Below are 11,230 nucleotides of genomic sequence, written 5' to 3' on the forward strand. Positions count from 1 at the left end.
TACACAGTACCAAACGGGCACATATTTGTGCTGAAGTCAACTCTAATTATATACCAAATTACTTTGGAACCAATGTTTATGTGATGTTGCCATTTTGGTAGTTGTTTGGTACTATGTGAAATTTAGAATGTCACCCCTTCCCCTATAAACATAATTCCAACACATCAATGCAAATAGAATGTCATGTTTATTAGTTGATGCATGTTTTGACTATGACACTATTCATTTCCATTGCTTTGGCCATTGTTTATTTTTTGTATTCATAAATGATATATCATAAAATAGTAAACATTGAAGTAGCTTGCCAAGCTAGCTAGCATATATGCCAAGTCAAAATGAAACAACTTTAAAAACCAGAGTAAGAAATACGAAGTATATCATTAACTAGCCATGTTCTTTACAGAGGAAAACTATGGACAATGAATTACCACCGGTCATGCTCTAGTGAGGCACGCGATCACCAAAATTAGAAGACAACCTATACTAATCTACTATCATACCATGAAGAATTGAAGATTATGAACTCAAGTTTTAATTTTCCATCCTTCAATTCATCCCCAATTAAATATCAATTTTTACAAAGTATTGTAACCTTTCGTGATTAAAGTCACTAATGCATAGGTTACATGATCAACAATTCAACAATATAGACAATTCTGATCTTCAATTAACAGAAAATTCATCAACCAAATGTTCACAAAATAATACGGGAGTATCAAATTAGATTCACTTTATAACCACATCTACATGTTTATTATCACACAATACTACACAAATTACATTCAGTTTTTCATGCAACAGTAGCACAAAATCTACAATAGTTTACACATCACAATTTGAGGGCGGACATATTACAAAATATTACAAACTGCAACATACAAACGCCTCCAAAAACTGTCTATAACCGTTGATTCTTACCTATAATCTCCTCCACATCAACGAGCACCAAACTAAGAGCGCGAAAACAGTTATGATTACGATCATACACCTTGACTCCTCTTCTTTGGATGTGACATACCTATATGTAAGGTTTTGCAACCACCACTCCATGAGTTTCTTATTGACTTAATCACCACTCTCATAGGGGTTGAAATTGCAATGTTATGCTACTGCAAAAGAGTTTTATGAACAATAAATCGAACTACAAAGTTAACTTTGAGTAACGGTTGGAGAAGAAGACGGGCCATTTCCAGCTGGGGAAGAGGTTGGTTCAGTTTTCTGGGTCTTGTTTGACTTCTTGTTGGTTAGATCAGCTTCCGCATTTTGCTGTTGTGGCCGTACTTTCACTCCTCTAATCATCTGAAAATAACAATAGAAGATAGATGTTAAGTGCATGCCCATTGCACTAATGTCGATTAGAAATAATGCACACCACAAGTAGGGAAAGGAATGCATAATTCAAGTGAGGAAAAGATGAGAGCTCGTTACATTTAGTCAAAATTTAGCCCAAATTATTAAATTAGACAAACTGTGATGAGATGCAATTGTTCTACAACATATTGTGAAGAAACAAATTGTGACACGGTCCTTTCACCAAACATACAAGGATAAAGAGTCTCAAATATGTTTAAAGGTCTTTTAGAAAATACCCTACACAATATAAATTTCATACTAGTACATCACACAATCAATTATTGAATATAACAAAATTATTTCACGAGTCTCTAAATAAAAGTAAAACCAATTATCTACAATAATCTAAATTAACTTATGTAATAAATAAAATAAAAATTAATAAACAGCATACAAAGACCAAATAAATCAACCCATAACATGATTAATTAGAATATTAGATTAATGCATATTGAAGAGGATAATCAAACAAATTATAAAGTGGAAGATGAACTAGTTTCTCATCAAGGTCCAAGGCAAAAGGAGATTCAAAACTAAGAATTAATCAACACCAAGTTTTCTCTAGTAAAAGCTATATATTTTGCTACTCCGTAAAAGATATCAGACATACAAGAACATTTTGATAATGCAATTAACTTTCATAATCATAAAAACTAAAATTAAAAAAATCTGTACAAAAGTTTAATTTTTCATTGTAAATGTAATTTCTGATATCTCACACATTAATATATTATACAAGTATATTCAAGTAATTTAGATATCAATAGAAGCTGTTCACTTTTCTACTTTTATTAAGGTTGCAACTTTGCAAGTGGTACACCATACAAATATAGTGCAAGTTGCAAGAAGAAAGATAGACAATGATGAGGAATAAAGAGAAACACAAACAAAGATTTGCCACATTAAACATCTGAATAGATTACATAGTACTCCGTACTACGTATAGATAACAATGAAGGAGAAAGGAGAAAGGAAGAAAGAAACATACATATTTGCCACATTTTACATCTGAATAGATAACAATGAAGTCCCCTTCTTGTAGTCCATTCGATCTCACAAAATCCCCTGAAATATTCAATAAGATAAATACCGATCATTTCAAAGAATTACGACAAATAATATTGCCAAGTATTGTACTTAAAACTAAGTAGTAACTATTAATCATATGTTGATACGTACCCGTGTTCTCAAGGAGATACATCCTGCTTTTGTTGTTAGGCCAGAACCTGACGCTCCAAAAAGAAACAAGAAAGACCAATTTTTTGTCAGATTTAACCATTCATCAAAGATAAGGAATACTTGAACAATGCTTTTCCATTAACAAGACATTATTTGATTAAACATTATGTAATTATACCTGTAACGCATGTTCCACACACGCGAGGTACCAATGTCTTCCATGGCGATAGGGATCCCATCCCTTGCCTCCAGTTCTGGCAAATGAGTCTCTGCTTCTTTCTGATTTAATTAAGAACAAACCAAATTAAATTATGTTACTAATTAGATTATCGCTAATAAGCAAGAACAAAACTAAACACATATAATCCAGCGATATCATCACAAAATTATAATTAGTACCTTAGGCAAGACGATCCTCCCTAGATTACCAACATCACTTTGCTTCAATACTTTTTGTAGAAGAAATCTCAAATTCTTCTCTGTTTTCCATCCCTTTTATTCAAATTTAACTCATTAATAATAATATAAATTAAATCAATCTTCATTTCCCATGAAAAATAAAGTTAATTTTCAACTTTCTAGGGAAAACAATAATCAACAATAAAACAACAATACTTGTAATATTCCACACAAACCAAATTGCACCGCAAGAAATTTAATCAATCCAATCACAATTCTAAAAAAACAACAAGAGTAAATTAAATGAATAAAACCTAAAATTCACTCACCTGTTTTTTCTCAGTCCCAACTTGCTTCTGATAGCCGTTGGCAGCCCTCTCAATGGGTGGCTGCGGCGGCATCATCTGCCCAACCATAGGACCGGGGTGGTTCACTTGTTGCGGCGCCACGACTTGTGGAGGAGGTGGAGGTGGCCAGTACACCCAATTCCCATGTGGTGCAACAACCCCACAATTTCCATTCCCTACAACAGCTGCTGCATGCTGCTGTTCAGCCATTTGATTCATCATCATTTGTTGATTAACAACATTTCCATTATTATTACTACCATTATTCTGATGTTGATGATGATTATTATGATGTGAGTTCCTGTGATGGTGAGTAAAGAACCTCCTCTGCCTCGCCATCCTCTTCTTCCGAGCCTCCTTTGTCGCCGAGGACCCGAGCCTCACTAGCCCCTCAGTTGGACCAGGGTGATAGTAAAACCCCGGATAGGGAGGAGGGGTTGCATACCCTCCAAACGGGGTTGCTGCATCTGGGTAACCCCCGTAATGAGGACTCATCCCGTATTGCATCGGGGTGGGTCCCCATGTGTGGTAATCCGATGGCGGCATAGGTGGGTATGCCGCCATCGGATTACCACCCCCGTATGGATCCCCACCCATGTACCCAACCGTGGGTGGGAACCCCGGGGGAGGTGGTGGGGCCGTCATAGGGACCATCACAGGGGTATCACTCACATACGATTGAGGCGGTGGTGGACCCGGTATCCACGTCGTAGGGCTAAAACACTGCGACTCGGGTGCACAACTAGGGTTAACAGCACTAGTATCACTAGGAGTAGTTGTAGTAGTAGTATCATTCTTATGATCTTGAATTGAATAACTTTGATTATTATTGTTAATCATAATACTACCACTACCAGTATTAACAACATGAAAATCATTATCTTCACCACTAATCATCATTTTCTTATTTTGCAAATGATGATTTTGCACCCATTGAAGTATCAACTTAAGCAATTGCTTCATCCCTTCTTTCCCACCACCAAATCTCTTAGCAGCGTTCTCAATAGTAGACTTCTTAATCTTAATATTCCTCAAATCCTCGGCCGATATCGCCTCCTTATTACTCTTCAACCACTCAAAAAACACCAAGGCGAGATCATCCGGCGACGAACCCGGTTCAGCACCACTATTTTGACCAACAATACCATCAACAACACCACTAGTAGAATTATTATTATTATTATTAATACTAGTAGTATTAGTACTCTCACCATCCTTTTGTTGTTGCATGAACTGCTCAAACACTCTTTCTTCTTCATCTTCATCAACAAGCCCACGATTCACCAACACCTCCTCCGGCTGTAGATACTGATACTGACTACTCTCATGCTCGTCGCCGTTGTTATCCTCGAACAACGGCGACGGGTCCCAGCATATATCAGTATTCTCAAGCATATCTATGCACCCAAAATTCTGCATCATATCCATACAATGATCAACATCATCCATCAAATCCTCCCTCGGAACCGTATCATGATCCGTAACCGGAACCGCAGTAGACGAAGCGGGTTCCGGGTCTTGATCCGCATCGGACTTCAACACCGCCCACGACGCCGCCCCGGACGACGCCGTGGAAGCGGAGGAAGAAGTAGTGGCGGTGGAACACACCCCGAATGGCTTCGCCACCGTAGCGGCGGGAGTCGATGAAGATGAGGAGGACGAAGACATGCAAGGAAATTCCGGAAGTGGTGGAAAATCAGCATAGAACAAAGATGATGGATCGCTTACATCCACATCTAAAAAATCATTCTCATTGCTCATATTATCATTATTGTTACTCTCAAAAGGATGTGAGGCGGTTTCAAACCAGATCTCCTCCTCATTATCTTTGATGCCTTCCCCGGCAACGACGTCAAAATTTTGCAAATCTTCACCATGCAATACCATTTCCTTCTTCAACCCCATCAAATCCTTCAAAAAAAAAAATAAGAAAAATCCAAGAAAAAATTTATTCAAAAAAAAAAAAAAAAACCCTATTAGGTGGGTAAGTTGGTAAGGGAGAGAGAAAAAGAGTGAATTTGTACGGTACGGATAAAGAAAATGATGGAGAAAATTGGATAAATATTTTTGGTAGTGAATTAAGGAAGCAAAAAAAAGGAGGATTTTTATTTTTTTAAAGAGAGAGAAAATGCAACATAAACCATCTGGATAATACCAACTTGCTAATTATTTCATGAAAGTGACCTTATAGTATAAATTATAATGTGTTCTTTTATTACCACTTGCAAATTCTAACATCAAAATTTATAGAGAATCTAGGAAGAGAAGGTAAGGATTATATATATTCCTTATCTTCTACTTCTGCTAATTAAAAAAAAAAAAAACAGAATCAAATCTAATGGTGTTATTAAACTATGATAAAAGGTACAACTTTAGGTAATTATTAAATTAACACATGATTAGTGTGGTGTTAATTAAGATTAGTGAAGGTGGCGATGATAACAAAGGAAGATGAAGATGGAAGAAAAGAAGAAATTAAAGAGAGTGGGAATATGATTTGAGAGAAAACCACTCACCGAAACTTAAAAACCGTTCGGAATTTGAAATGTTTCATATTTTCATTTTTGTTTCTGGATCTATATATTTTTCTGAATTTTTTTTGGTTAAATTTTGTTGTTTGTTTTTTGATTTTATTTTTTTCCTTATTTTGGAGTTTTGTCAATTTTGTTGGGACTTGAGAGTGAAAGCTAGGGGAATATTTTTTACTTCATTCGAAAATTTCTAACAACTTTTTTTAAATGGTCTTTATATTTAAAAAAAAAAAAAATACACTTTAATAATCTCAACTATGGGCGATTTAGCTACAATAATCCCAACTAACGTCTATTTCTAATAATCCTAACTATGCCTTGAGTTTTCCTCCAGCAGTCCCAACTGGTCAACACAAAGTCAACGACCTGATATAACAGGTACCATGACACGTGTCAACACGTTATTGGTCAATTTTATTTAAAAAAATAAAAAAAAAACCTTAAAAAATAATTTTTAAAAACCCCAAAATCGTGGCCACTCTCTCCCCCACCCCCAATCCTCGCCGGAACCCTAACCACAACCCTTGATCTCGCTTGAAATAGGTCGGCCAACCACCGAAAATGGCCGGCCGGCCTCTAACACCCACCCCCAACCCCTAAAACCGCCCAACCAGCCCTCCCCGACCCCCAAAACGAAAGCCCAACTTCAATTCGACCTCCCTGAAACCGCCCAACTAGCCTCCCCGACCCTCAAAACGAGAGCCCAACCCTGAAACGTGGGTGTTCGTGTTCGTCAGCGTGGGTATTCGTCAGTGTTCGTTGGTGTTCATCAGTGTTCGTGGGTTTTCGTCAGTGGAGGAGAGAGAAAGAGGCACGAGAAGGAGAGAGAAGGGTCTTTCGTGGGTGTTCTCCAGGTGGGGCTGCGCTGCTGCGGTTGTTCGGAGGGGGTAGGCGATGGTGGAGGCGGCGGAGCCGTGGTGTTGGGCGACGAAAAAAGGGTAGAGCCGCCATGGCCTAGGGTTTCATGGTGGGTGTAAGGTGGTTGAAAGGAGGAGGGGGTGGCTGGGATGAATTTTGATGTATATTTTTTATATATTAAGCCAATCATGTTCTAACATGTGGCGTTTTTTTTTTTTTTTAAAAAAAAAAAGTTTACCCTTTTAGCAGGTAACCGGTTTTTGAGACTGTTGGAGGAAAAATCACCTAATAGTTAGGATTATTAGAAAATAAACATTAGTTAGGATTATTGTAGGTAAATCGCCCATAGTTAGGATTATTAAAGTGTATTTTTCCAAAAAAAAAATACAGTAGCTAATGAACGCTTTCGAGGCGTAAAATAAGCATTTAAATATTTTCAAAAATGGTGTAATTTGGAAATATATCATAAAATCATGCGTCAATCGGTGTAATTAATGTTTATTTTAATTTAATAATTATACTTTTAGTTACCTTATCTAACGCCCCCATGACGTTCGTTAGTTTTTTCCTAAAAATTATTGCTTAATGGAGTGAATTTAAATTTATAAAATAGACGTTGATCGAAATGAATCTGATTTCCTATGTTATAATAATGTGTAGAACTATGTTTTTTCTTTTTATAATTGTGCATCGGTGATTTCAGGCGGATTTTACAAAGTTGTTGCATTGGTAACGCTAACTCGAACTCATATGTCAAAAAAAAAATGTAACTAGAGTGGAGGTAGAGTAACGCACTTTTGGGGTAAGTTTAATTTACCTTATATTGTTGTTTTTGGTGTCTATAAATTAAAATTACACAGCAGTGATTACAGATTTTACAAAGTTGTTGGTTATTACATGTAACTAGAACTTGTATTACAAAAGGTCTTAGAGTGGAGATAGAGTTAACTTTTGGGGTAGATTTTTTTATTTTTAATAAACATTGGAACATATAGTCTAACCGTGCAAAATAAATATAATGCATCTAAAAATTTACAATGAAATGAATCCGTTTCATGAACTTTGACAAAAGCCAATAATTAAAATTAAAAAAAAAAACCTCAAAAAAAATGCAAAGTTTGATTTACTTTACCTTAGCTTGAATAATTGTTGTGATATTTATAGAATCCGCAATAGCCTTTTCGGTAGGCTTTTACGAACCTGTTGGTAATGTCTAACTAGAACTTTACTAGAACGAAAATAGAATTAACTTTTGGGGATTGAAAATTATTTTATATATTTATATGTAAAATAAAAATTATACATATAAAAATTTACATTGAAATGAACTGAATTTATAAAGTTTGACAACAGCCAGTTGTTGAAGATTAAAAACAATCTCAGAAACATGTGAAGTTTGACTTATTGTTTACCATATTTGGTTGTTGTGGTTTTCACAAAATCCGCAACAGTGATTTCTGGCGGATTTAACGGGGCTGTCGGTAACGTCTAATTAAATAAAAATTTAAATTTTTTAAAAAAAACTAATTAGATAGAGCAAAGAAAGTTAAATTTTGGGGTAAAAATCATGTTGTTATTCATTTACTTATTTATAACCAATGCAACATTTATAAAATACTAATTATCAAAAATTGGAATATATAGTCTAGCCTATCAAATAAATTACATTGAAAAATTAAATGAAGTTGGTTTATGAACTATTACAAAAGCCGGAAGTTGAAAAAAAAAACCTCAAAAACATGTGAAGTTTTGACTTATAGTTTACCTTATGTGGTTGTTATGGTATCCATAAAATGCGCAGCAGTGATTTCTTGCGGATTTAACGGGATTGTTGGTAACATTTAAGTAGATCTAATTAACTAAAGCAAAGATAGTTAACTTTTGGGGTAGAAATTGTTTTATTTATTTATTTGAAACAAATGCAACAACAAAATGCTTTCACTATACATATATAAACAAATATTTTTAAGTGTATAAATGTTGCACACATTTTTTTTCAAGATTTTAAAAAAATAAAAAAAGTAAATATTCTTATTGTAAATATATGTAAAATGAATTTTAATTAAATATGTGTCTACTTTTAAACAAAAAAAAATACAATCTACTTCAATGTATATTTGCTTTAATTTTATGGAACACAATTACATCCCGTTTTTTATTTGAACATAATCAAATGGCTGAAATTGGTTCTTCGCTCTAATTTATTCACTAGGTTCAAATTATGAATAGACTGTATTTATGAAATATCAACACAATCTAAACACGATAATTATTTTTTGACCTATTTTAAGCATGATCCGTTTGAACATGAAATAGGACGTGTGGCCTATACAGCTACACCACAGGGCCTCCAATCTTTTACTAGTAAATTATAATGAAACTTAGCAGCTCCAGCATATAATGGGATTGAAAAGTAAGGAAATCCACCTTGTGCAATTATTTACCTTATTGGATAGGTAAGGATCTTATAGATAAGTTTAAAAGTGGCAACAATGTAAAATAATACTCCATAATATTACCTTATTTTAATAGATTTGCAATGATGCTTATATTTCTTTATTTTAATGTAAAATGTTCATGGCTTTGGCTTTGATTTGTTTCTGCAAAGAGACATAATAAACAACCAACCAGTGACGATTGTATAAAGAATTAGACACATACATACATACATACATACATACATTGAGGGTATGGGACAAACTTAATTAAAAATAAATATAAATATAAATATTTTATAAAAAATTAAAATAAAATAATTAAATAAATAAAATAAAAATAAAAAAATAAAAGGAAGGCCTCGTGCTAAAACGTTCTCTCTCCTATGCACCATCTTCCATTCGCTTTAACCTAAGTGGTGCCTCCAAACGGTGGCTTCTCAACCCCAATTTTATTATTCTCTATATTAGCAACAATTAATATTTTATTTAATCTCTTAAACTACTAAAAGCCAAAAAAGAAATTAATTTTATATTTCTTTATTTTCCAATAACCAATAGTCAAATTTTGATCAGTTAAGTTTTGATTGTCTGTGACTATATGAGCTTTACTTTTGAGTCTTTTGACTAACAAGTATTATTTGTATGTCTTGGCAATGCCTTTGTTTCGGTGGCAATTGCACTATTCGCGCAAGTTTTTCATACATCTTGGTCTACGTAAAGGAAGGTATAATAAGTATTCTAGGGACGGTGTATTACATTTTATTACTCCGTATATTTGACTCAATATATTTTTATATCGTCAATAAGAAACAGACCTTACTGAACTAGCATATTTCATAAATCAACAGACCTATCTAATATATACGCAAATCAGCGCTTAATAGTAGAGGACAATGATAGATGCCCTTTCTCCCAAACAAATATCGATAGTGATCAGATATGAACTTGTACGAGTAACTTAAAATTCTTAAGATATAAGTGAGTTACTCACCATCTCCACCAAGGCACCAACTAAAGTTGATTATATACGAAGTATATTCTATTTACGGGGAATTTACTTTAATACATTAACTTAAATTATACGAGTACTTAAAATGTACGAGTAGTATTTGTGTGGTGTAAAACATAAGATGATGGAACCAAAATTGTCAGGATTCGTATGAAAAACTGCGGGGAGTTGGAGAAGGGGAAAAGAGTGATAGTTTTATTAAATTTTTGGCAATATGGAAAAATACTCGTATAGTAATTGCTTTGGCGTGTCAATACAATTCTGACGTAAACTCTTACTAAAATCCAACCCACCTTTTTTTTTGTTGTCTTCATCCGTTTTATGAGAGTAGTACATTACGGAGTACTATACCTCCTATGCCCACAATTTCATTTTTGCCATTTTTTTGTTTCCATACTATTAAGTAGTGGTGGGCATGGGCCGTGCCGGGCCTGCCGTGGGCCGTGCCTAGGCGGGCCATGAACAGTGTCGTGCCGGGCCGTGCCGGCCCACGGTGGAGGCGGGCCGTGCCGTGCCGTGCCGGCCTTCAAGGTTTCCCTGTCCACGGCACGGCACGGCCCACCGTGCCGGTCGTGCCGTGCCGGGCCGCCCGTCGTGCCGGCCCACGGTGGAGGCGGGCCGTGCCGGCCACCGTGCCGGCCCACGGGCCACGGCTTACCCTTTTTTCTTTTTTTTTTTTAAAAAAAAAAATTAAAAAAAACTTTAAAAAAACTTGAATTTTTTTTATGAAAGAAAAAATTGAATTGAATAATTATACAATTTAATATTTGAATTTAATAATTATTAAATTTTTTATGGAGTTAAGTTATATTAAATATTGTTTAAATTATATTAATATTTATTGTTCATTCATAATTTACTATATATCATATTATTCATATAACTATATAAGTATTAGACAAAAATTAAATAACAATATAACATATTCCATAAAATTAAAAGTTGAAAAAATTCATTCATAAAAATTTATTAAGTAAAAGATAATATGAAGTACAAGGGTACAACTAACAATGTAACACACAAATAATGTAAACCATAACCACCATCCCATGCATCAGAAGTTATAGAAACTCTTGAAGTAAGAGTTTTAAGTTCTTCAATTAATTTCATTTTGTA

The 11,230-nt window shown here is 34.6% G+C and overlaps 1 protein-coding gene across 1 annotated transcript; it reads right to left on the reverse strand.

The window, feature by feature from the left end:
- Positions 1-742: 742 nt before the first annotated feature.
- LOC145618498 (B3 domain-containing transcription factor ABI3-like) lies at positions 743-5,340 on the reverse strand. Its single transcript, XM_081673275.1, has 6 exons — positions 3,261-5,340; positions 2,932-3,024; positions 2,711-2,811; positions 2,533-2,585; positions 2,342-2,418; positions 743-1,299 (listed from the first exon to the last, which is right to left on the reverse strand). The coding sequence occupies exons 1-6, from the start codon at positions 5,181-5,183 to the stop codon at positions 1,150-1,152; spliced, it is 2,397 nt and encodes a 798-aa protein (XP_081529401.1). The 5' UTR covers positions 5,184-5,340; the 3' UTR covers positions 743-1,149.
- Between the last annotated feature and the right edge of the window lie 5,890 nt (positions 5,341-11,230).

This window comes from Chenopodium album, chromosome 26, assembly GCF_948465745.1.
Source record: "Chenopodium album chromosome 26, dcCheAlbu1.1, whole genome shotgun sequence".
NCBI lineage: Eukaryota > Viridiplantae > Streptophyta > Magnoliopsida > Caryophyllales > Amaranthaceae > Chenopodium > Chenopodium album.